Below are 26,254 nucleotides of genomic sequence, written 5' to 3'. Positions count from 1 at the left end.
GCGCGGGCGCGTCACCAAGTGGGCGAGCCGGGAGCGCCGGAGCACCCGCGGGGCCTATGCCTGCCGTGGGTCCGGGCCTCCTCCGCGGCCGGGCACCGCGCTCCCGCCCCCGCCGACGAGCGCCCGCGCCCGCGCCCGCGCGGAACTCCGCCGCCCAGACCTTCCGGGACCGCGGGGCAGCCGGCTCCCCGGGGCCCGCCCGCAGGACGGCAGCCCAGCCTCGGTCCTCCCAGTCGGGTGGGCGCCCTGCCCGCCCCGCCCGCCCGCCCCTGCCCGCTCTGGCCCTCGGGTTCGCGGGGGCACCGAGAGCCGGCGCGCAGGTGCCAGTTTGTAGGCTTCCTTAACGGTATCGTTCCCTTCCCAGGGCGCAGGGCGCAGGAGCAAGGGCACCTCTCTCTAATCTTAGTCTCCTCACCTCCTAAAAGGGTTTTTTGTTTGTTTGTTTAAGTAAACACGAGCACCCGCTCGAACTCAGAACAGGGAAATCAAGATTGCGCATGCCCTACCCGCAGAGCCAGCCAGGCCCCCGCCTGAGAGGCTTCGGGTTGCGGACGGAATACTAACGACTTGGAGCTTTAGAAAGTGAATAAACACGTGGAAGTCCTATGCAGGCGTAGATTTGGCCCATGAGTGCAATTTCCTAGATAAATCTGTACAGTCGTTTCACATTTCTGAAGAATGGCACATATGTACAAAACTTACCAAATTGCTATCACCTCTGGTAAATCATTTTATCCTCAAAAATAGCCCTTTTGGGGCACCTGGGTGGCTCAGTGGTTGAGTCTGCCTTGGACTTAGGTCCTGATCCCCAATGAGTCCCTCATCCGGCTCCCCACAGGAAGCCTGCTTCTCCCTCTGCCTACGTGTCTCTCTCTCTGTCTCTGTCTCTCATGAATAAACAAATAAAATCTTTAGAAAAAAAATAGCCCTTTTGCAGATAAACTCTATTAAGTGAAGTTGAATAAGATAAATGAAAATCTGAAAATAGCCAGCCATTTTAAAAGAAGTACAATTCAAACTATATTCAAACTATATTCATTTTCTTAAAAGATTGTATTTATTTATTATTTATTTATTTATTTGAGAGCGAGAGAGGCAGTAGGGGGAGGAAAGGGGGGAGAGGGACAGACTCCATGGTCAGTGCCAAGCCAAAGGCAGGACTCAATCCCACTACCCTGAGATCCTGACTTGAGCCAAACCAAGAATGGGATGTTTAACTGACTGAACCACACAGGTGCTCTAAATTATATTCTTACCATTAAAGTTTTACTGTCCATATTACATTACTGCTATAATTTAGGCTTTATCTACCTGCCCCCCCCCCCCCCAAGGTCTTAGAATCATGAGAAACACAATTTTTATTTTGTCGAACAGGGCTATGGATGATGTGAGAGTCAGGCCAAATGTATGTTATCCTGGAAAACAACTGATCCTATCACCCTTTAGAAATTTAGTTTTGGAATAAATAGCAGATTTGGGCTTGTTGCTTGTCATTTCCTTTTTTAAGTAAAGTGCTATATGAGAAGAAAACTGAGTTAGCTTAGCTTTTCTTTTTATTGGATCTTGAATAACTGGAAGTTTGCTGCTCTCAAGTGTGTTAGATGAGGAAAGTCATTCAAAGTTTGAATCAGTGTCAGTGGTTGTCCTTTCAGGGACTGAAAGTGGGAAAAACCCTGGTTAGTTTCCTCATTCCTGTTTCCTCTACCCTACCTCCACTTGTGTCTGTAACTTCACATAGACTATGACATAGTCTTCACATTACAAAGATGTATGGTGCAGTTCCTCATTTCACGAATGGGAAAACAAAGTAGTAAAATGACAGCTGAAGGGCACACAGCTCTTCAGAAGCTCATGCTGGGGTCCTTGCTAGGTGTTCTGTGATCACCCTGTGCTGAGTTTTCCTTCTGAAAGTGTAAGGGAGGAAGGAGTTAATTCACAGCCTTAGAATGGCATGCATATTATTCATCTGCCTGACTCCAAGGCAAGTGCTAGCTGAGTATCCACTGAGGACACAGGGAAGCCAGTGTCTTTCCTTCGAGATCCAGCAGTTAAGTTTAATGCTAAAAATCCATGTTTGCCAGAAAAGGCAAAACAAACTCAAATTAAAACTGTGAAAGAGCATGAGTGTCTCATGGAACTCTTCACACCTGTGAGAGGCTGTACCATTTGTGCAACTCCTGATGGCTGTGAGAGGGGAAACTGAGAACACGAAGTACCTGTGAATCAAGTCGGCAAACATGTACACATGGGCCACTGTAACATTTCCCTGCTTCCTTCCTTGGGGGAGGTCTTTTTCATACCTGACCTCCCCTCAGCTTATCTACAGTTACCTAGATGAGGCTTCTGCCCCTCAGAGGCATTGTGTGTCACGCACCTTCAAGTCAGCATTTACATTGCTGTAAGATCCTACTGTTCTTCATTCTGAAATTTCATAGATGGTACCATATCCTGATGATATGCTGATTCTGAGCTTATAGAGAAACTCTGTTGTGCTACTGGAGGACAGTAGAGCCAACTTAGAGTCAGACTGCCCAGTTCTGCCACTCTCCATCTTCTTCATCTGTGAAAGGGCAGTAGGGATCCCCAGGGTAACTGTGAAAATATAATAAGTTAATACATTCAAGGTGCTTGAGGTAGTGGCTGGCACAGTGCGTGCAAGCTCTTATCATTGGGAGTACTGCGGGCAGGGGAGAGGGGAACAATGTGAATTTGGCCCTTTCAGGGTTCCAGGTTTTAGGCCATGCTATCCCTGTTGCTATGATTCACCGCATTCAAAATAGGGAACAAAACAGAACCTCAGGCCTCGCTGGGTTCTTCCTTTTCTACCATGTTTTATTTCTGTGAAAGTCAATCATCAGTCATGGGATGTGCCAATGTAAGGACACCTATTGGAACATCAAGGAGTACTTTTGTTACCACTTTGTCTCAGAGCCCTGGAGTCAAGTGTGCTGGGGAGCCAGACTCTTCCTGTTGTTCCTAGGAAGACAGAGCTCAGCCTCTGGCAAATTCTCCTTTAGTGTGGATTTTTTTTTGGCCCTGCCCCTCCAGGAGCTTGTTGGAACCCAAAAGTCAAAAAAAAAATTACAGAATATCAATTCTTTGTGACAGACTTTGAGGGTCATCTTTCAAAGCAAGGGAACTTTGGAGGGACACAGCAGACCAAGTTAGAGTCAAACACTGCTTTTATTTGTTTTTAAATTTTTTCCCTTAAAAAAAATTTAGGTGGGGGCCAGGGGCAGAGGGAGAGAGAGGATCCTAAGTAAGCTCCACCTTCAGTGCATGACCCTGAGATCATGACCTGAGTAGAAACCAAGAGTCGGGCATTCAACCTCCTGAGACACTCAGGCTCCCCTAAAAGTTTTCTAATGTTGTGTTCCATTTGAGTTCCAGTAGTTTGAAAGCTGCAGGAGATTATAGGATGCAGTTAGCAAGAATAGTTCCAGCCTCAATAAAGGTCCCAGCTACACAATGAATAGGTAGTGAATTTAAGTATGTGCTGTGTATGCAAACATCCTGGGGTGTCCCATCTGTTGAACATGCTTGTGTAAATGAAGGAACAGCTTTGCAGGGAAGAAGAAGGAGAAGGGAAGCTGCAGGGGAGCTCCCAGGGAGTCTGTGGGGATGACAAGGTGAAGGGCCGAAGAGGAGCCGAGGAGCCGGGTGGGGGGGGGGGGTATGACTAAGTGATAGTCTGAAGCTTGTGAGCATTTGCACTTAGTTGGCGAGAGGAGGTATTTGAGAGGCATGGCTAGATGGTGAGATTATCTGAGGCATTGTGAGCACCAAATTCCCAGTCAACTTCATTAACACCGGTGATCCTGAAAAGTCGCAGTAAGTAAACTTCTTTGTGCATCTTATTATATTGAAAAAAATTAAAAGTCTTAAAAAAATCAACTAAGTAGAAATGCATAAGTTACATGAAACCTCAATGGAATCGTCCATCCCCACCCCCAACCACTGTGAGTGCACTTGTGAGTGCTGGAGCCTGTGGCTTCTTACCAAAGGAGCCTCTAAGAAACTCTTTAGTAAATCAGGAGCCTTTATTATGAACCTAGTTACCTCTTTATTCTCCCAGTTTTTCTGGTCCGTAAATTCAGATTTTAGTAAATTAGATATATGGGACAGATAAACTTAAAACCTGGTGACCTTCAAGAATATACAGGGATGTTTTCTCCTGCTCCTACACTGTTTTCATGGTTCAGGTGGGCTGTCTGGAGATTGCCTTGTCTGACTTTTATTTCTTCTTTTTCCTTCCTTGAACATGGCCCGGTTTTGGTTTGGTTTGGGGTACATAATTCTGTGAAATCTCAAAAACAGTATTTTCTTTTGAAATAAGTTGTTTAGAGAAAATCTTTTAATTTCTTCCTGTGCCTTTTTTTTTTTCTTTTATTCTTTTCTCAGCCATCCAGTTGGTGCTTAGGCTCTAAGGTAATAATATGTTTGCTTAGTTGGGAGAAGACCAAACCTCTGTTAATTTTTTTTGTTTCCCTGAGACTGACCTGTAAAAAGTTAGGATTTGTTTTGTTTTTTTGATATACTATCTGGAAATTATGGGATACAGGTTACACAAACTCTTAACAAAGCATGCCTCGGCTTTTCTTCTCCTTTCACCTGAAATGAAAAGTGATACTGTATTTCCTCCAAGCTTGATTCATGAGCCTGCCCCTGCCTGGCGTCTGCACATTTGAACACTGCCTGTTTTTTCCTATTGCTCTCTGCAGGTTCCTGAACAGCTTTGTGGACGGTATCCGTGGTTCCAGGAGCCAGGGGCCAGCTCTCCGAGTCACCGTCTGGGTCACTAGGATTGCTGAGAGTCTGGGAAGGTGTGCGGGTGCCCTGGGTGCCAGCCCAGGGGAGGCCACCTGGAGGGCATTTTCAAGAACTTCTGCCACAGGTGTAAAAGACTCCCGACCTGCAGAGATGCTGAAGCAGATACTATCCGAAATGTACATAGATCCCGATCTGCTGGCAGAGCTCAGCGAAGAACAGAAACAGATCCTGTTCTTCAAGATGAGGGAGGAACAGATCCGCCGGTGGAAAGAAAGAGAAGTAGCAATGGAAAAAAAGGAGTCCCTGCCAGTGACATCCAGGCCGAAGAAAGGTGAGCTCACCGGGTCTCTCCCCTGGATGTGTTAGCACAGGGGCTCCCGCTTGCGTTACCAGTTCACGCCAGAAGCAAGCCAGGTGTGTGTTCCAGTTTGGTAGATGAACCCTACGTGTTGTTGAGATCCTAACAGGGCTATTTATCAACTTGAAGTTCATACTTAGGCACACAGAGCCATCCGTGCACAGCAATTATCATGTGCTTGGGTGGCTGTAAGCAGATCTCTTACTTGAAACCAGACTCACCTGGAGTACAAGTGAGTGTACAGTTTGTTTGGAGTGGGTCTTGAGGAAGGGCTTCTCTCCCATGTATTGTCACTGGTGCCAAGTATTCTACAACCAGCATAGAAAGGCATTGTATCAGCAGGTTTATAGCAATTAACATTTACATTTCTTAGACTTTAAGATAATTTTCTTTGCATTGTCTTTTTTAGGATAACTCCCTCTTAAAATGCAAATACTGCTGTTGTGGGAAAAAGTCATACTACACATTTTTTTAAAAAAAGATTTCTTTATTTCTTCACGAGAGACACAGAGGCAGAGGCAGAGACACAGGCAGGGAGAGAAGCAGACTCCTTGTGGGGAGCCCAATGTGGAACTGGATCCTGGGACCCCAGGATCACGCCCTGGGCCGAAGGCCCCCCCGCCCCCAGGCGTCCCTCAGATACACTTCTTCCTGATGCAAGGAAACCCTGGTAGCTTGAGAGAGCCTTTTAAGACCATGAGGAAGGAGTTCTTGCCCATCTAACCATTAGGGGTTTCAAAGAGGGAGAAAATGAATGTGCGCTGGTGTAGACAGACTCAAAAAGGAAGTCAGTTTAGGGACCTTTATCTTATATTGCCTTTAATTAAAACCTTTCCCATTAAGCCTCTATAATGATGTGGAAATACATTTGAGTATCTTATTGATTATTGTGGTTATTATCAATAGCAATAGCTTTTTATTAAGGATGTGTTTCATCAGACACTTTTATGTATATTATGTCTCGTCTTCACAAAATTTCTGCAAAGTTGATCTCATCTGTTTTATAGGTGGAGAGACTTAGAATCAGAGAAGTTAAGTAATATATGCAAAGTCACACCACCAGTAGATACCCAGGTTTACTGGATTTCACAGTATCCTGTATGATCCTAAATAGAATTTTTTTTTTTAGTAAGTAACATGTCCAAGCTGAAGCATGACCCTTTTATATTTCTTAATTGGCTTCTACATCTCCTGCACCCCTGAGTCAGAGCTCATCAGATAGAGCTGGATGTCTTTGGGCACTGTTGTTCACCGCGAGGATGGCATACTGACATGTCGGATGACTTTGGGGCCAGGGAGAGGTGAAGGGCTGCTGCCCCTATTGTCGGTGGCCCAGACACTTTCTAAAACTGAGCTTCTCATGTTTGCTGAAGTGGTCTCAGCACCCAAGCAAACATGAGTGTGACTACTTAAGATAGTAATTTCATTTCCTTGCTTAAATTATTATTTTTTTTTTGCAGACTTTGAATCTACCTCTTAGAAAATCTATATTATTCTATTAAATGGCCATTGAAAAAGTACGTTAATATACACAGTGAACGTTCTATCAATATTTCATGCCAAAAGTTTGTTACTCCCTTAAATCTAACACTTGGAAAAATACATTTTGTACTAGATTAGTTCTCTCATGACTACAGAAAAAGAAAAGGTTTGAGATTCATTCCTGACTTCCCCTAAAAGACAGTATTTCTCCATCTTTCTTCATGTTCTGCCTTTGAAGATAAAGCCACAGTTAGTACCAGGCAGTGTTATGGCTGGTGCTCCCCAGAGCTGTGTATCTGTGCTGTTGACCGAGGCCCTGGCTGTTGTTTGCTTAGATCTCACTGTGTGCCTCTGATCCTTTGAGGCTGGTGCTCATGGCCTCCCCCTGCCAACACCCCCTACACCCCTCCAACTCATACTGGGCAGACAGTGCTGCTTTTTTATTAGCAGTTCTGAGCCAGGCTCTGGAGATTGTCCTTTTCTTGGCTCTTTAAATATATCATACGCCCTCCCTCCCCGTCATTCCTTTGCACCAGCTTAGCTCATCACTTGGCAGTTCTTTCATTGTCATCTGGTCATTTTTTTTTTCTCTATATGGTCCACTCTGGTGAGTTTTCAGGGAGCATCACTAAAACATTTGCATATTGTGCACACCAGGAACCTTTAGCAGTCTATGGCTAAAGTAGAAAGGGCTGAAATGCAATTAAAAATATGGATTTTACTTAGTAATAGATGAGAAAATCATTTCAAAATGTAATGGGAAAATGTGATTCTTAGGTAGAGGATCATGGCCTCCTCGGCCTGTGGAGGACATAGAGCCGGAGGCCCCATTTGTGGCTGTTGAGGACGTGAAATGAGAATAGTCTGGATTGAGGCATGTGACAAGTGTAAACTACCAGATTTCAGAGACTTGATAGGAAGAATAATGTAAAATACCACATTAATAGTCTTATATTCATTTTATATTGACGTGATAATCTTTTGGATAATGTAAAATTTATTAAAATTAATTTCATCTATTTCTTTTGCTCTTGTAATGGGGCTACTGGAAAAGGTATAATTACAGATGTAGCTCACGTTTGGACAGCGCGGCTCTAGACGAGTGAAGTAGCACCGTCGAGCTGATGGTGTATCAGAGCTGAGCTCCGTGCTTAAATATATGATCTCATTAAATGATGACAGCCCAGCCTGAAGCTGACTTACTGCTCACGTGTTACAGAGGGAGGGGAGTGAGACTGGGACTCACTAGCTTGCCCAGGACAACGGCTGCTGGACCCTGAGCCAGACTTTCCCGAGTAGTGAGGTCACGAACTGGCTGCATGGCCAGCTTGCCTGGAGCTAAGACGTTACCCTTGTCTGCAGGTGCCTCATGCACATTTAACACGTGTGCTTGTGTCAGGGCCCTGCCTTGGTGCTGTGAGCTCTTTCTGGTAAAACAAACGGTAGAGGCCTTTCCTCAGCAGTGGGCTGCCTGGCACTGGTTTCATTGGGCCTTCAAGCGCTGGAAACCTAAGCGGTAGGCTGCCATCTGCTTGCCGTGGGCGGTGTGGGAGGGGCTGTATGGGACCTGGAAATGGACTTGCATCTGGGAGACTACCTTTGCTGCAGTCCCATTGCTACCTGGTGAACAAGGCCCCTGCTAGAGGGCCTTCCATTTTTCATGAAGTGGCCATAAACCACTGGTTTGTGCCACCTGCAATGGCAGCCCCTCCCTCCCCTTCACTTCCAAAGCTGAAGCCACTGTAGTGACCTCCCCTGAGGGACTCAGTGCTGATCTAGTAGACTCCACCCTCATCTGACTTTAGAGTTGCCTCTTTCGGTCTCTTTCTCGATGTCATGGGTTTCGTGCTCTCTCCATGATAGTTTCTTTTTTATCTCTGCCTGAGCCCTGAATGTCCATGTTCCCCCTAGGGGGCCTCACTCTGCACTGGTGGCTTGTGACCTGGAGGTGGGGTTGAGAGGCTCTTAGACTCCTTTGAAAATTTAGTGAGAGCTTCAATCAGGAAAATGCACATAAACCGCATTTTGAATATAGTTTCTAAATGTTCATTCTCCCTAAATCTTGTTCACAGATGCTGGGGTCCACAGACCCTAGGTTTTACCTTTTGTTTTTGTTTTTTGAGAGAGAGATGGTGAGTAGTGGCAGGGCGGTGAAGTGGGGGTGTGGTGGGGAGAGGGAGAGGGTGAGAGAGAATACCAAGCAAGCAGTATGCTCAGTATGAAACCGGACCTGGGATTGATCCTATAACTATGACCCTAGGTCATGACCCAAGCCAAAATCAAGAGTCAGATGCCCAAGGGACCAAGCCACCCAGGCACCCCCTGCTTCTACCTTTTAGGGTTAAACACCACCTATATGCCAGCAATGCTCAAACCCATACTGCCAAGCTCATCAGTGTCAGCTCAATCCTCCTCACCACTGCCAGGCCTCTCATTCTCTGTTAAAATCAGTGGCACTGCTTTTTCCCTTGTCACTGAAGCCAGAAACCTGGGAGCCACTCTGGTACTCTCCGATCTCAGCACACATCCAGTGACTGAACCCTATAGATTGTAGTTCATCTGTTCCATCCCCTAGCGCTTTTTTCCTACCAAAGTGCTGGCCCATTAGGATGTGCCAGATATAAGCATTATATTTACGCTATTTCATTTAAACCTCACAAGAATCTGTGTATGGTAAATGTTGTCACCTTTCTTCCTACAAAGAAGGAAACAAACAGGGAAGCCTGGGTGGCTTGGTGGTTGAGCATCTGCCTTCGGCTCAGGACGTGATCCCAGAGTCCCAGGATCGAGTCCCACATTGGGCTCCCCATAGGGAGCCTGCTTCTCTCTCTGTCTATGTCTCTGCCTCTCTGTGTATCTCTCATGAATAAATAAATAGAATATAAAAAAAGAGAAAGAAACAGAGAAAGTGATTTGTATGGGTCGCTGGTAGAGTTAGGATTTGAACTCAGGTCCAGATCTACTCCATGTCTGTTCTGAACCACTGGTTGTGGCCCTCACTCTGAGTGTGGTGGTTTCGCTCAGTTTATCTTGTTCTGTGGTGAGCACCCACGTGTGGATGATAACCCATCTCCCCTTCCCATTCACCTGCCTGAGTCCTGAGCTGGTCTCCTCTCCTGACTCAAGTTCTCACTTGTCTGTAGTGCCACCTGCTTTCCTGGGCTATAGCCCAAGCACATGCAGCTTCTCCAGCATCCTTTCTGCACATTGTCTCTAAAATAGGCATAAAAATTATTAGAAATTTTAAAGATGGACTTTAGTATTAGTAACTACAGGATTATGAACCCAGACTAACAAATCCTGCAACCAGTGGGGAAAGCAACAGTCCTCAGTCATTTTAGGAAGTCCCGAGGGGACTCTGCAAGCATGTAGGGCTGGGTCTCACCTTCTCCTGGCCCTTCTTCTCCTGCTCCTCAGGACCTGGAGGGCACGTGATGGTGGCCGGAGCTTGCCTGTCACAGCCCTGTCTGCATTTGTGTCCTGGCATCCTTTTTGCTCTCAGAAGTGTTCAGTTTGGACAATGCATTATAAGGCTGCCTTAGACACTGGTTCTGCAGTCCTGCAGACAGGTTTTGAATTCTGGTTCCAATTTCACTAGCTCTGTGATCTTGGGCAAGTTAAATACCCTCTCTGGGCCTCCACTTCCTTCTTGTAAGATGGGACTAGTAATAGCCTTGGGTGACACTCTGAATATTTAATGCCGACATGGTGTGGGCATCAGTCAGAGGGGATGTGGCTGTAGTACTGGAGTCCTGGCGCTAATGTTTTGGTTTCTGTTTGTGGGGGTGGGGTCCCGAGAGGAGGGTCTGAGTGGGGGAGGCACATGAGAGGCTGCGAATTTAGGGAAGTGTATCATATTTGAACAACCTTGGTCCTGGTGGGTGCTGCGTCAGCCCCAGTGATAGTCTGTGTTTAATACATAAACTGGTCAGGAGGCCCCTAGTGTTGATGCTGTGGCTTCTGTTCACTCAGGTTTTGGTCTTCTGTGTGTAGGGACATGGTACATAATTCTCCTGTCTCTGTCTCTTGTCCTTGCCCGTCACTATGTTTGTCCTTCTGAGTTGGATCAGGTTGGAGTGGAGAGCAGCTGCTGACCCCCTGAATCACAGTCTTAGTTTGGGGAGAGCCCTGGGGGTTTTGCTGACCCACACCTGAGATGCGAACACCCACACTTCCAGTCTCTCCCTCCTGCACCCCTGCTGCGCCTGCCATGTGGGCAGAGATCGGGCAGAGATCGGACATGAAGATGGTGTGAGCACACACCAGTGGAAGACTGGAGTAAGCCTGGCCGTTCTCTTGCCAAGAATGTGTTGCCCCGTTTTTATGTGATGTTTTACAGCATTGCCTAGTTGGAGATTTTATATGGTGAATGGGGTGTGGATGAGAGTCTGTGCGGCGGTCCTTTGTGCTACCGTGCAGAGCAGGACTGATCCACCGATCTAGAAAAGTTGGTTTTAGAAGTTCTCAAGAAGCCCTAAGCTAGCAAATATGATGAGCACTGAAGGATGCAAACATGATTCAAGGAAGGACTGGCACAAACCTTATAATTAAATGGAAGTGCTATGAAAAGGTCCCTCCCTCACTGTTCCCTGATTAAAGAGTGCATCTAATTTCAAGGTGAAGTAGACAGAAAATCCAGACTGCAGTAAAATATAATAAGATGTACTATCTGCCCCTTTAGGATCTCTTAAGTTTATCCCTTTACCTTCAGGAAGTACCCTAGGGACAGAAATGTGGGTGTATGTATAGGAGTTTGCAGCTGTTGGCAGACAGGAGCTTTTCTCCTTGTCTTGTCAGCATCTGCTTCTTTACCTGTCCTCTGCACATTCATTCCCCTGGCCTCCTTGCTCTCTCCCCACCCCAAACCCCAAGTATAAAATATGTCCCTGTTTCTTCTATTTATTTATTTAAATATCTTTTTTAAAGATTTTATTTATTTATTCATGAGACACACACAGAGAGAGAGAGAGAGAGAGAGAGAGAGGCAGAGACACAGTCAGAGGGAGAAGCAGGCTCCATGCAGGGAGCCTGATATGGGACTCCATCCAGGGTCTCCAAGATCACACCCTGGACTGAAGGTGGCGATAAACCGCTGAGCCACAGAGTCTGCCCTGTTTCTTCTATTTAAAGAAATCTTTCAACCCTCCATACCCCTAAGCGATGCATTATCTCATCATAGGCCTTTGTCTCATAGGCCTGTAGTATAGTGCCTGGCACATAGCAGATGCTCAGTAAATATTTGTTGAATGAATAACTGAGTCCTCTTTTACTTCCTTGCTAATAAACTTCCCCAGAGCACGTCTTTACAACTTCTACCTTTTACCATCCTTTCTGTCCTGCGTTTGTAGCCTGTCTCCGCCTGTCTCCCTAGAGATACTCTCCAAGGTCAGGGACTGCCCACGACCTCCTCAAGGCTCTCCATCCCACTTTCTATGTCTCCCTTTTCCTCTCTTGGCTGCATGGCAGTGCATTCTCCCCAGGCAACTAGATTAGGTCGTGTTTAGTAATCAGAAATCTTTTTCTCTCTCTCTCTCTCTTTTAATCAGGATGTTCTTTTGCTTACCCTTTTTTTTAAAAATTATAATTTATTCATGAGAGACACAGAGAGAGGCAGAGACATAGGCACAGGGAGAAACAGGCTCCATGCAGGGAACCCGACATGGGACTTGATCCCGGGACTCCAGGATCACACCCTGGGCTGAAGGTGGTGCTAAACCACTGAGCCACCTGGGCTGCCCTTTTGCTTACATTTTGCCTCCTGAATGGAGTACATGCTCTTCCTAGGTTCTCACTAGGCTTCATTCCCTTTGCAATTACTTCTTCTGTGCCAGTGGCTTTCAACGATGATGGCTGTAAAGTAATTCCCAAATTCACACTGTCAGCTTAACGGCGTTTCTGAACTCCATAGTTTGGGTATCTACTGAAGCTCTCTGTGTAGATTATTTGTAAAGTTAAAAGTAATTTATTCTCCATTTCCAAAAACAGCTCAAACAAATTTATTTTCCTCATGTCACTGTTTCTGCTTATTACCCCACCATCCTCCCAGTTAGTAAGTCTCACAATGTTGACATTATCTTTGAGTCCTTCCTGATCCCTACTGACCTTTCCCTCATTCAGGCCCCTGGTACCTCACTCCTGGTCTTCACCCCGATCCCAAGTGTCCCCACTCAGCCACTGGACAAACACCTCCTACTTCCCAGATCCAGCCTCCATGCTGACGTGGTATGGTACTTCCTAGAACTCTTTGACCCTGGCACCATGTCACAGAGACAGCCATGGACTCTTCCCTGGCCACTTAATCAAGAACACGGAACTAATATTTTTGAGCTTTGATCATGTGACAGGCCCGGGAGGTGTGACTTACTGCTTCTGTTTTATCAGAGAGGGAGCTCAGGCTCAGTGAGAGAAGGTCACATAGCCATGGTCACATAAAGCCTTGTTAGAAACACTGGAATTTTAACACCACTTTCTGGCTTTATGCAGTGCGGGTCCTACGTTTAAATCATTTAGCCAGGTGTCTGGGACTTGTGCCATGTGGCCCTGTGCCCTGGGCTGGATCCTCCGCCCACGGCCAGGTGACATCTAAAGGTCTTTTCAGCTCTCCCTTAGACCCTGATCCCCTCTGGCCCTTCCGTGATTTCCTGCTCTGATCATCGATCATCTTTGTGTAGGTCACCAAACTGACACCTACTCTGTCTAAATTCTACATTCCTCCTCCAAAATGCAGTAGAAGAACTTCTTTTTTCTTCTGTGTGCTTCCAAATTGATTTCTCCATCTTGTGAGTCTTCACTGGACTTAAAGTCTGTTGCGGTTATAACGTATATCCTTCAATGGTCCTTCAAACTGATCGGTTCTTCTCCTTAAGCATTCCTGTGGTGGCATCCTTTCCCTCGCCCCTTCCCCAGGTTGTGTTACTTTTATAATTAATTAAGTGTTCGATTTCTGTCTCCATCTAGAACAAGTTCCCTGAGGAAGGGCTGGTCTGTCTCACTCATAAATGCTTACGCATGTCTACCTCAGTGCCTGGCATATAGTAGATATGCAATAAAATTCATTAAATAAATAATTTATTATTTATTTAATGAATAAATTCGCCTTGCTCTTTCTCTCACAGACTCTAGGTGACTTGCAGGAAAACAGCCACATCTGTTTGATCCCTGTATCGCCTGCAGCATTTAACTCATCTGCATTAAGCTCAGAGTTAGAAACTCAGTAAGTTTTTGTGCCTGAATGGGCCTCCCCCATCTTGGTACCAGACTGAGGGGACCAGAGCTCACACTCATTTTAGTATAATCACTTCTCCAGCCTCCTGTACGGTTTTAGGGAGCCGTGGGGAAGCCCTTGAAGCCCCCCACACTCTTTGCTCTCAGGTGACATTGAAGAGATCCTGAAGGTGAGGAACACTCAGAGCAGAGATTTACTGTCAGCGCCTTTCCATCAAGAGCCCTTGTTGCAGCATCCGGCTAAACCTGACAGTTCTCTTTTTCTTGCCTCCAGTCATTTCTTTCTTCACCTTCACCGCCCTCCGACCATTCCCTTGCTTCTAAAATGTCAAGATTCTAGTCTTCTAGTCTTCTTTGGTGATCTTCTCTACTTTTAGTCGCAAAGTCCCCACCTCTGTTCACAGGCAATTCTGGGGTCTTCACCCCACCTCACCCGCAGGGCAGCATCTTCCTACCCTGAGACTTATTCCCCCAGCCTGCAGCCTGCAGCACTCTCTGCAGAAGGTGTCCTGCTGTACTGAGCAAAACTGCAGGAATCTCTGGGTCCTTCCTCTCTGCCTTCCCTGGCCCTCTCCACCCTCCTTTCAGGGCATCTTTCTCCTGCTGTAAGAGTTACTTAGGTGAAAGGTGAGAGATGGACATAGTAAAAAATATTAGTTGCCCTGAGAGACTGTAATAGAGGGAGTTTTATGAGGTATAACAGTTTTCTAGAGTTAACAAATCATTTGGCATTTCCTCAAACGGAGCCACAGCCAGCCAGGGCCCATCCCCATGAGGGCACACTTGGGATCCATCTTCCCTTCATAGCTGGTGCCTCTTTCACTGTTTCTCCACTTGAGAGAACAGAGTGAGGTCAGCTTCCTTCTGAATGATACATTTGACTCCTCCTATAGCGAGGCTTCTGTCTTGCCTCCCTGCTGCCCCAGTGTCCTATTTAGAATTTCATTGTACCATAGAGAGTCTTCATTGCACTGAGAAGGGTAGAAAGTGCCCAAATAAAGAGCATATCTGAGTTTGAGCAGCCTGCTTCTTGAATGTATCCTGAGGCCACAGTAGGAAGTAGGTCAACAATTCACTGGACAGCAGATGCTTTAATTGGAAACCTACTAGATATATGAAGATGAGACACAATCCTAGTGTGGATTTCTCACCTATAAGCCTAGCCTTGCCTGTGTCCATCAGGGGCCCTCTTACGCATACTCAATGCCACCGGCCAGTTTAGGGTCCTTATGGCCCAGGGATCTTGACTACAACATGGACCATAATGACTTTGGTAGGTCTGCTTGGGGGCTTTTAGATTTAGGGACGGCACCTCTTGGCCTCTCCTGGGTGTGCTCCCCATAGCCCAGGTTTCAGGGAGCATGACCTGTGTGGCCACATCTCAGGAGTCCAGGAACTAAAATGTAATACAACCCCTGAGACCAATTGTAAACAAAGGTCATTTAAGTAGCTTCACCAAGTATCACACTACCAGTAGTATTATCTTCTCACAAGCTGGTGTGAACCTCCAAGTAAACAATAGCAGGGTGACAGTAGCACTTAACCTCTCGTGAACTCCTATTATGTGGCAGGCACTGGAGGCAACAGCTGGCATGTTTGGCCTGCCCGCTCCCCATGGCGGTCCTGCATTGTACACAGTCGTAATCCCATTTTGCAGACGTGGGAATTGAGGCTTAGGGAGATTAAATAATTTGTCCAAGTCACACAGCGAGTAAGTGGCAGGGCTAGGATTTAAACTAAAGCCAGTCTATTTCTAAAATGGAAGAACCAAACCTGGGAGCAGCTAAGTACTTCTAAGGTTCCAGAAGATTCTCAGACCTTAGAGGTTCTGATATCTGATGTTAGCATATACAGTGCATGCCTTCTCACCATTTCGCCTTCTTTGGTTACAAAATGGGCACACTCAAAAACCATATTCATATTTTATTCATTTATTTTAAAGATTTTATTTATTTATTCATGAGACACACAGAGAGAGAGAGAGAGAGGCAGAGGAAGAAGCAGGCTCCCTGCAGAGAGCCCCATGCAGGACTCGATCCCAGGATCCTGGGGTCATGCCCTGAGCCCAAGGCAGACACTCAACTGCTGAGCCACCCAGGTGCCCCCATATTCATATTTTAAAACAAACATTGCTACAGCTGCCACCCATGGCTCCCACCTCCATTGCTCCCTGGGAATGCTGCTTGTTCCCGAAGAGACTGGAAGTGCTTTGTCTCATCTAACATATTTTTTTTCCTGAAAGACCCTAAATACTTTAACGATGGCAAACATAATAACCCATGACTAAAGATACTTGTCCAATCCAAATTTTGTTTTGCTTGCAGAGAATGGCAAATCTGTTCATTGGAAACTGGGAGCCGATAAGGAAGTCTGGGTGTGGGTGATGGGTGAACACCATCTAGATAAACCCTACGATGTGCTCTGCAACGAAATCATTGCTGAGAGGGCCCAGCTGAAAGCAGAGCGGGAAGCGGAAGAGCTCAGGTACGAGATCTGTAAACCAGTGAGACGCTGGCCACATATAAAATCATACAAAGGGGGGGGGGAAGGGAATAAAAATAAATAAAATAAAATCATACAAAGATTCCTCTTTTTCCCAGTATCTGCAGGGTGAGTAGAGTGGGGCCTGAGAGTCACAAAAGTAACTTTAAATCCCTCTGGCAAGTTTCTTTATACTTTTCATGGTTCCCTTCATTCCCACAATGTGATCACATTAACCATTTTACCTCCTCACTTGTCATCCCAGTTTTGATCTGGATGTGGTTCCCCCATGATCAACTGGCTTCACTAGAATCATGCTGGAGCACCCCAGGCTGGCACAGCTGAGCATCGGAATATAAGTGAGAGGTGCAACATTGTTCAAGCTTTGGGCCTTCAAACAAGATTGGTTAGAGAGGGCAGGCCTCTGGGTGCTTACATGTGCCAGGTGGTAGGGATTCAAAGGTGAACGACAAGCTACCAGTCTAGGAGAAGAAACAGGCCAGTACACGATTAACTTCAGTCAGGATGGGCTGTGATTCATGCTACAACTAAGTTATAAACAGAGCATTAACTGAGCCCATTATTCCAAACCACAATAGAAGTGAAATCTGAATTGAACCTTGAAAGATAAGTAGAGTTTTCCAGCCACAGAATGTCAGGAAGGAGATGGCAGGGAGAGGACATGATGAAGACCCCTAGTTTTGAATGTGTATGGTTCTTTGAGTGACAATGAGTTCTTCCAAGTGTTTGGGGGTATACATGAGCAAGTAGCAGGAGACAGAGGGCTGTGCTCTGAAGTGCCTTGGAAGCCAGATTTAGGACTTTGGACCTTATTCTGTGGACGGTGGAGGTGTTTGAATAAGGGAGTGACGTGATCAATCAGAGATATAGGATAACTCAGCTGGTAGTGGTGAGGCAGATGATAGATCTATCCCTTCTGCTAGGGGCCAAGGTGGCTTCTGTGAAGCCTCTTATCCCTTGAGTATTGACAGCCCTATCTGAGCTTATGAGATAGACAGCAGACATATGGACCTCAGTTCAGGTCCCGAGGGCTAGTGATGCTGCCCATCAATTCCTATAACTAAAACTATAAATGGGCATACAGAGATAAAGTAGTTATGTGCTGCTCATCATAGGAAGGCAGGGTGCTCTAGCAGTCTAGCTTCTGAACAGAAGTTGGGCAGACCTGGGTTCAAATCCTGGCTGTGCCACTATGTGGTCTTGGATAAATAATACAATTATTTTGAGCCTCTTGCAATCAAGCAAGGATAACACAACCCCTTCCTTATAGGGTTATTATGAGGATTAATTAATGCATTTTCTTTTTTAAAGGTTTTATTTATTTATTAGAGAGAGCACTCATGCAAGCAGGAGGAGGGAGAGAGACAAGCAGACACTGCACTGAGCACGGAGCCCAAAGCAGGTCTTGATCTCATGACTCTGAGGTCATGACCTGAGTCAGAATCAAGAGTCAGACACTTAACCAATTGAGCCACCAGGTGCTCCTAAATTAATGTTTTTAAATACTAGCAAAGGGCTTAACATATTATAAGCACTTAGTAAATGGTAGCTGTTAGTGTTTTTCACATAATTTGAATGTAGGCATCTGCTTTGGAAAAGCTGTCTGTGTTGGAGAATGTTTTTTATAATTCCACATTTGTTTCTCTTCAGAAAAACTCAGTCCAAAGAATTTGCCAATAGCTTGAAAACGAAATCACAATATTATGATCTGCAAGCACCAGATACCCAGGAGACTCACAGTATCTGTAAGAAAGCTGCAGAAGAAGAGGAGCTGGGGAAAGGCTCTCGACCATCACCATCCCTTGAAGAAGAGAAAATCCCAGTGAGTCTTTCATATGTGTAAACATGAGAATTTCATAACCAGAGGAGTTAGAGATATTGGGACACTGAGATGAATGTAGATGAACAACAGGATCTCAAACGTTTCTTGGAAGAATCCCTCCCAACTTGAAGGTCCTGGTGTTCATTTCATTTTGGGGAATTTGGCTCACCTGCTACTTCACACCCCCTTTTTTCATGAGACTGAAGGCATAAAGAAAGAACTCTAGAAATAAAGTTTTACATTTTAAGATATTTTCAGGGTTTATTTTTCCCTGATATATTGTCTTCTATAACAGAGGTGGGCAACTTTTTTGTATGTGTGAAGGGACAGATGGTAAATACTTGAGGCTTCGTAGACCATACAGTCTGTCACAACTACCCAAGTGAATAGGTGAGGCTCTGTTGTGGTAAAACCTTACTCACCAAGACAGGGCCAGGTTGGCACCCAGGCTGACTGACCCCAGGCCCAGGACGCTGACATTTTTGTGATGTTTGGCTTCACAGACTCTGCCTGTGACTGTGGGGACCATTATTTCCTCAACACAATAGAACTTTACAATCAGAGTTGGTGTGAATTCTCTTGTGTGTCAGTTGGTTTAAAGAGCTCAGACATCATTTGCTGCTTAGATTATAGTTTGGAAGAACAATAAAACTATATTAATGAAGTACCTTCTTCTGCCAGGAATTTAATTAAACTAAGAATTAACAGGGGATTTGTAGTTTGACTTGCATTCAGGTCCCCAGCTCCATGACACTAGGTGCGTGGGCTCTTGACCTCCATGAGGCTCTCGGACAGGGCTACAGTCATCTGTTCTTCCTGCTTCATGGGCGTATTATGTGGCAAGGCACACTGCTGAATGTCTCATTTAATTCTCGCAATGACCTTTTTTTCCTAGGGACTGTATTTGTCCATTTTATAGGTAAGGAAACAGGATTAGAGATGCCCAAGGTCTCATAGTTGACTGAACTGGGATTCAAACAGAGGTCTGCAGGACCACTAGGTCATTCCTTAACTATTGCATTTGATTGTCTTTTTAAATGAGGAATGTGAAGAGGCTTTATAAAGGGCTGCAAATATGAGGCTCGAAATATGTAGGGGCATAAAATTCTAAAATTTGGTTTATATCCCAGGGTCAGAACTGGGTCCTTTCCTCACATCTGCTGCTTTGTACTCCACACTTAATACCAAATTCCCTCCTTTTCTAGCACCCCTAAAATGAGAAACAAAACAGCAAGATCAAAAAACCTCCTTCAAAAGCATCGAGTATCCATGCTTATCCTTGTGCTTGAATTATAGTATTTCCATAGAAAAAAAAAATGTTTTCAAAAGCAGGACAAAAGATTAAAGTAGAAGTTAAAGTAAATACCATGGCTATTATTTTGCTATATCATCAATATTACAGGGATTGTATTTTATGCACATGCATATGTGTGTAATACACCCACAGTGAGAGGAGACAATCTCAAGATTGACAGATTTACTCATTCATTTAAAAAGTACCCATTACATGCTTGGCACTGAGATTGTAGTGTAGGAGTAAGAATGGAATCACTGCTGAATGAACTTTGTAGTTGAGAGAACAGAGAGAGACTTCATATAACATGTCATTTCAAAAGATAGTAAGTGATCTCCATAAAAGGATATGTTTCTGTGCACCCCCCCCCACACTAGAACTTGAACAACAGTGGGGACTGTGGAGGGGTTTTGCGGAGGACATGGAGCTGGAGATGGTGGCAGAGGATGACTGGGCTGGCGGTTCCAGTGAAGGGACAGCATGGACAAAGGCAGTGTAGCCAGGAGGACAGGGAGCTGAGGAGAACCCAAGGGAGGCTGGAGTGCAGAAGGGACAGAGGAGCCATGTGGATGAGTGGGAGGCTAGGCAAGGCCACACAGGACAGGCTCTCAGGGACAACTTTGTGTTTTGACCCCTGTTTTCAAGAACCATTGAATATTGTCAGAGATTTTTGAGCAAGGGTTTGACTGGATCAGATTTATATTTTGAAATTTTATAATTTGAATGGATCATTTGTGGGTCAGAGTAGGTAGAGGGGCAAGCTTTCCAGTATAAGCCATGTTTCTAGGCTTAGATGCCTGGGATAATGGGGTTGTTATCAGCATAAACAGGAACATCTGGAGGAGAAGCCAGTTTTATTTTTTTATTTTTATATTTTTTAATTAGAGTTAAATTTGCCAACATATAGCATAACACCCAGTGCTCATCCCATCAAGTGCCCACCTCAGTGCCCGTCACCCAGTCACCCCCACCCCCTGCCCACCTCCCTTTCCACCACCCCTGGTTCGTTTCCCAGAGTTAGGAGTCTCTCATGTTCTGTCTCCCTTTCTGATATTTCCCACTTATTTTTTCTCCTTTCCCCTTTATTCCCTTTCACTATTTTTTATATTCCCCAAATGAATGAGACCATATAATGTTTGTCCTTCTCCTATTGACTTATTTCACTCAGCATAATACCCTCCAGTTCCATCCACGTCGAAGCAAATGGTGGTTATTTGAAGTTTCTAATGGCTGAGTAATATTCCATTGTATACATAGACCACAGGGAGAAGCCAGTTTTAGAGAAGAGATATCAAGAATTTTGCATGCCACTTGAAGTGTGGCAGTAGTATAAGTTGATTTTATTCATAATAATATAGTGCATACAATTTGACTTAGAGTTGCAAAACTTTCATATAGTTATTTCATTTCACAATACTCCTGTGAGGTAGACAATGCAAGTATTTCTTTTGTACAGATGAAGAGACTAATGCTCAAAGAGATAAGTGGCTTGCCCAAAATTCAGTTAGAAAGCTCTTGTTTTTGTTTATCTACTTTAATTCTTATCACAACCTTGGTGTATTTAAAACAGAATTCATCATACTCCCCAGATCTGCACCTTTAGACAAGAACTCTGGTGAGAAACCAAGACTAGGGCTTTGGGAGTCATCCATTATGTTTACAAATGCAATTCAGGCAAGCCTGTAAAGAGTTCTACATTTAATCCATAATTTATTTTAACTATAATATTTAGAAGGGTATTGTCATGTCTTTAAACGCCATGGTCTACACATGGCCTAAAATTTATTATAAAGAGAAAAATTGTCAAACAGGTTTTATTGAAGTTAGTGATCATGAAGCTTGCCTGGATAACTGTGGACAGGTTTAAAGAGCAATGAGTCTTCCAGAATTATGAACAGGATTCACGGAAAAACAACTATAGATTTACCAATGTAAAATGGCCTTGTTAGATTTGTAATAAATTTCCACATGACAGATCATCACCAGAGGACTCCAGACCTGAATGTGAAAGCACCCCTTACTGGTCTCATCCAAACTCTCTGAAGGGCTGCGGAGAACTGGAGAATGTTAAATTCTACCCAAATATTGATGTGCATCCAGAAACGTAGAAGCCTCTAGTGTGGAGTCATTTATTTTTTATTTTTTTTATTTTTTATTTTTTTATTTATTTATGATAGTCACAGAGAGAGAGAGAGAGGCAGAGACACAGGCAGAGGGAGAAGCAGGCTCCATGCACCGGGAGCCCGATGTGGGATTCGATCCCAGGTCTCCAGGATCGCGCCCTGGGCCAAAGGCAGGCGCCAAACCGCTGCGCCACCCAGGGATAGTGTGGAGTCATTTAGTTGTGGAAAGTAGTTCTGGTGGCCAATGGTGACCCATTGTATTTGTGCCGAGGCATAAGGGTACACTGTATTTCTGCATTTGTGTCAGGCAGTGTTTTCCAGCTCTGCTCTGATTATCTTATGAAAGGGTCAAGTCAAACAGAGTTAGGGACCCCTCTGGGCCTGTGTGGGACTTGAGGTAAATTCAATAGTTACTAGTTACTCCTTCACTGTCCTCCTTGTTTACCCAGAAATATTTTGAGCAAGATAAAATCAGCCTGAATGAATGCTATGGCTAGCTTCAATGGGAGAAAACAGTACATCTTAGGAGCATAGCCAGGAGCCTGGGAAATTATTTGGTGAAGCAGGCAGCTTGGCCTTTGTGCTAGTAATTGGGGGGATAGTGGTTGAGGTGGGGAATCTGGCATTTAAAATGTGTGTAGCCCTGTACAGCTGTCAAAAGACTTAGATTTGCGGGAATCCCTGGGTGGCTCAGTGGTCTAGTGCCTGCCTTCTGCCCAGGGCGTGGTCCTGGAGACCCGGGATCGAGTCCTGCATCGAGCTGCCTGCATGGAGCCTGCTTCTCCCTCTGCCTGTGTCTCTGCCTCTCTTTCTCTCTCTTTGTGTCTCTCATGAATAAATAGATTTTTTAAAAAAAGACTTTGCCATTTCACTTCCTCCTCACAGCAGAGATATGAAACAGGTTCTTGTTCTCTGAGTGAACGGTTCAAGGGCAATGGTTTCCACAAAGCCTGATTAGAGGTGGAGCTGGGCCAGAAAGCAGGTCCTTTCCTTGGGGGCCATCTCATTGTGTCCCGGGGGGGTATTCACATCTGTATCTTAAGGATCACACTGGTAGCGATTGGGGTTTCTTCCCCTAATGCAGGAATGTGTTAGGCCCAGAAGAACTTTTCCTGTAAGAGAGCATGGAGGAAGGCGAAGAGGAAGGACTGGGGAAATAGTGGAGAAACAGACACGGTTCAGTGGAACTGTCCGGAAACAGTCTGATTCTGGGTGGAGGTGCTTCTCAGAGCTCAGGGCCCTGCCGTGACGCTCCCATCACGCTGTCTCCCAAGTCTTCGGGGCCAGCACTGATCCGTGTGGCGGTGTCTATCACTAGGCCACTTTGCCAGCTAGGCAGATCTCTGGACCTTCTGGAGCTTCTGTTTTCTCAACCAGAAAAACTGGGAATTAAAAATACCCGCCATGTTTATCTCATGATTTTTTTGTAAAAATCACTTGAGACAGTATATCTGGGAATGCTTGAAAAACTGCAAATCCCACTACAAACCCAAGGGGTTGGTTCAGCTACAAATTCTCAAAGCCTCTCATCCTCTGCGTGAGAGTGTCCTGCAGGCAGGCTGCACAGGTGAAGGCCATACTCGGTCTGGCTGGCTGGATGGAACCAGTGCTTCTCTGAGCAGATATTTATCAAAGGTTCCCAGTACATGTAGTGACAGGTATTATGGAGCCTCAAAGGAGGCACAGACAAGGTATTTATCTTTCAGGAGCTAGGAGAAAGATCAGAAGTACTCAGTATTCAGTGAGGCAGGACAGAATCAAGTTCCAGCAGGGGACTGGCCGGGGTTGACTGGTTTGTGGAAGGCAGGGATTGGGGTAGGCCTGAGCCTGAGGGAAATGCAAAGTGTCTATGTGATAAGGAAAGCATCGTGTGTGGGGATGCTGTGAGGAGAGCAGCCCGACTGGGAGAAAGTACCCTGGCTGGGATGGGGAGGGTGCTCTGGAGGTGCTGAGAGGCCACATGATGGGATGGGAGCCACATTTGTCTCGTGTATGTTTTCTATTGCTGCAAATTACTGTGAACAGAATGGCTTGAAATAATACGTATCTGTTATCTGACAGCTCTTTTGGTCAGAATTCTCATGTGGCATAGCTAGGTCCTCTATTTGAGGTGTCAGAAGGCAGAAATCAAGATTTTGGCTGGAAAAGAATCCCTTTCACACTTACTGAGTTTGTGGGCCATCAGAGTGAGCTTGGAGATGGGATGCTTGCTGAGATGATTCCACATAAGTTTTCCAGGCTCTAAACGTTCACAATCTGAAACAATACCCATTAGTATGACTTGAAGTCAAATATTTTTATCTTTAAAAAAATTTTTATTTGTTTTTATTTTAAAAAAAACTTTTAAAAAAGATTTTAACTTATTTGAGTGAGAGAGTGTGTGTATGTGAGTAAGCAGGGGAAGGGACAGAGGGAGAAGCAGAGCCCCTGCTGAGCAGGGAGCCAGACTTGGGGCTCGATCCCAGGACCCTGAGATCATGACCTGAGCTGAAGGCAGATGCTTAACCTATGGAGCCACCCAGGCGCCCCTCAAATATTTTTTATATCACTACAGCTGTAAAGGAGGGTTTCCATACAGTTTCAATAGATAAGCCTCAGCATGAGGTCTGGACTTTCATATTCAAGTAACATTTAGGCAAATATGTGAAGTTCAAGACCAGTAGGACAAGGCTGAGGTTAACCCAATCTCATTCCTGGCAATAAAGTACACATTTTGTCTTTCCCAGTCAATTGGTAATCCTCTTCTGAGCTATTCTCCACAGCTGTTCACCCCAGACTCAAAAGTGTATCTTTTGGCCCACCTGTGAAATAGCTAAGCTTCTCACATACAAAAAAGTGTAGAGTTGTACCTTTCCCTCTATGGAACTGTTGCAGGAATTCTGTGTCTTCAGTGCCTGTGGTTCTTGGTCATGCCTCTTCGAAGAATGAAGAGGTAGACCAGACGAAGAGTGGTGGGCAGCAAAGCAAAGTTTTATTGAATATAAAGCTCCCTGAGAAGGAGGGGACCCGAGAAGGTTGCCATTGGAGTGTTTAAGTTTGGGGGTTTTTATGAGCTCTTTTGCAGAACTTTCCTAAGCAATCTGGGTGTGCTGAGTCGTGTTGTCAGGGCTTGGTCGTGTATCTGTCTACCTATTAGGTTAGTATCCACGTGTGGATGGTCGTTTGTGCTGACATCTGGGGCTTATGTCTTAACTGCCCCCTGCCTGTGATGGTGACAAATGCTTTGTGGTTACTTGTCTTTTTTTAAGACATTTAGCAAAGTCACTTCTGCAAAGGCTGCAAAACACAATGTCGGTGTGGCCCTGTCTAAGCTGTACAACAGGATGTCAGTGCTGTTTTGTCTCAGCTGGCCCGACTCCATATCTTCTCGTTGGGCCTGGCCCTGACTACCTAACTGTCCAACTCACTTATGATAGAATCAGGAGTGAGGTTTACCTTTGGATTATTTTATACCATTATAATAATGATTCATTTGTATATCTTCATTAGCAGATGGATTCATCCAAAGAGATCTCTTATAGAATAATGAAAGATTTGCCCCAAGTATAAGGGTAAAGAATTTGTTTCAACACTTTGAGCAGTGAGAAACAAATTTGGGGGTTTTGAGAAGAGTTGTTTCATCCCCACTTCAGGGCTTAGAATACTTGGGATCAGAACAGTTTTCTACACATTCAGGATAATCTTTATGAAAAACATTTTTTTGAAATAGTATATTTATGTTGATTTAACATGTTCATTTTAACAAATAGATAGCCAAAGGTAAGACTGCCCGATTAAGTGCCACATACTGTGAAACCGTACCACTGACATGGGGAAGACCTCTTGTCTGGGTGGAGGCTTCAGCCCTCAGAGGTGGCTGTGGGGCTCTGGGCAGTACCCTGTAAGGAATCCATTCCTCCAAAGAAACTCCTTTGTTTCTTTACAAAGGAAGCTGAGGACATGTATAAACATGATGTTTGCCCCATATCATCTGATGCAAGCAGCAAGTTCTTCAGTGGTATGCTCTTTTTATCATGAGCCCAGCCTTCGTCCTGTTCATTTTTCAGATGAATAGTTGGAGACCAGGGAGGCTCCATGGTTTGTGCAGTCTGAGATGAGGCTGAGATGATGACTGGATTAGAGCTGAGTGTGTATGGTTCTTATTCTGAAAAGCTATTGCCTCCTACAAAATACCTGCCCTGTCCTTATTTTTGGCAGTGGTGATAGTGCTTGGGAAACTCAGAAATGATGCCCTGATTGATATTTAGTGAGAATGTCATGGTTCTCAGTGGATCATGGTTGGACACTTAGTGTTCCCGGGAGCCTGTCCCTGAACTGGAGGTGATGGTGAATATCGGGATCTGGCTGTCACCCAGCCAGGCTCTGAGACAGGCAGGTTGGGAGGCAGACACCGTTCCCAGGCCAAGGCAAGTGTAAGGGGAAGTTAACAGGAGCCAGAGAAGGTGACAGATGATGCACTGTGCGGGACTTTCCATTCCAGGGGTTTCAGGTATAACTAGAAGTACCCTGAAGTGGAGTGGAGATCTCAGGGACCCTGGATATGGACAGCCTTCTCGATGCACTCGTTTTCCCCATTCTTAATGCAAGAGAATTTGGAGGAGAACAGAACAGTTCTCAGTGTGATCCAGAAGCTGGCAGATTATGCTAATTCAAAGATAAGCCCCTTTGTGTTTCTGTGT

The 26,254-nt window shown here is 45.1% G+C and overlaps 1 protein-coding gene across 4 annotated transcripts in view; it reads left to right on the top strand.

Moving 5' to 3' along the window:
- Positions 1–26,254, top strand: part of SH2D4A (SH2 domain containing 4A) — a 71,387-nt gene that overhangs the window by 951 nt on the left and 44,182 nt on the right. For all 4 annotated transcript variants that reach the window (XM_077849451.1, XM_077849452.1, XM_077849453.1 and 1 more), the window contains exons 2-4: positions 4,722–5,101; positions 16,159–16,318; positions 17,987–18,158. In XM_077849451.1, the coding sequence (XP_077705577.1) occupies positions 4,921–5,101; positions 16,159–16,318; positions 17,987–18,158 (513 nt within the window). In that variant the 5' untranslated portion in view covers positions 4,722–4,920. The remainder of the gene's footprint in view (positions 1–4,721; positions 5,102–16,158; positions 16,319–17,986; positions 18,159–26,254) is intronic.

Source organism: Canis aureus, chromosome 15, assembly GCF_053574225.1.
Source record: "Canis aureus isolate CA01 chromosome 15, VMU_Caureus_v.1.0, whole genome shotgun sequence".
NCBI lineage: Eukaryota > Metazoa > Chordata > Mammalia > Carnivora > Canidae > Canis > Canis aureus.
The sequence above is the reverse complement of the archived record's forward strand: the minus strand, read 5'-3'. Positions and strand labels throughout refer to the sequence as shown.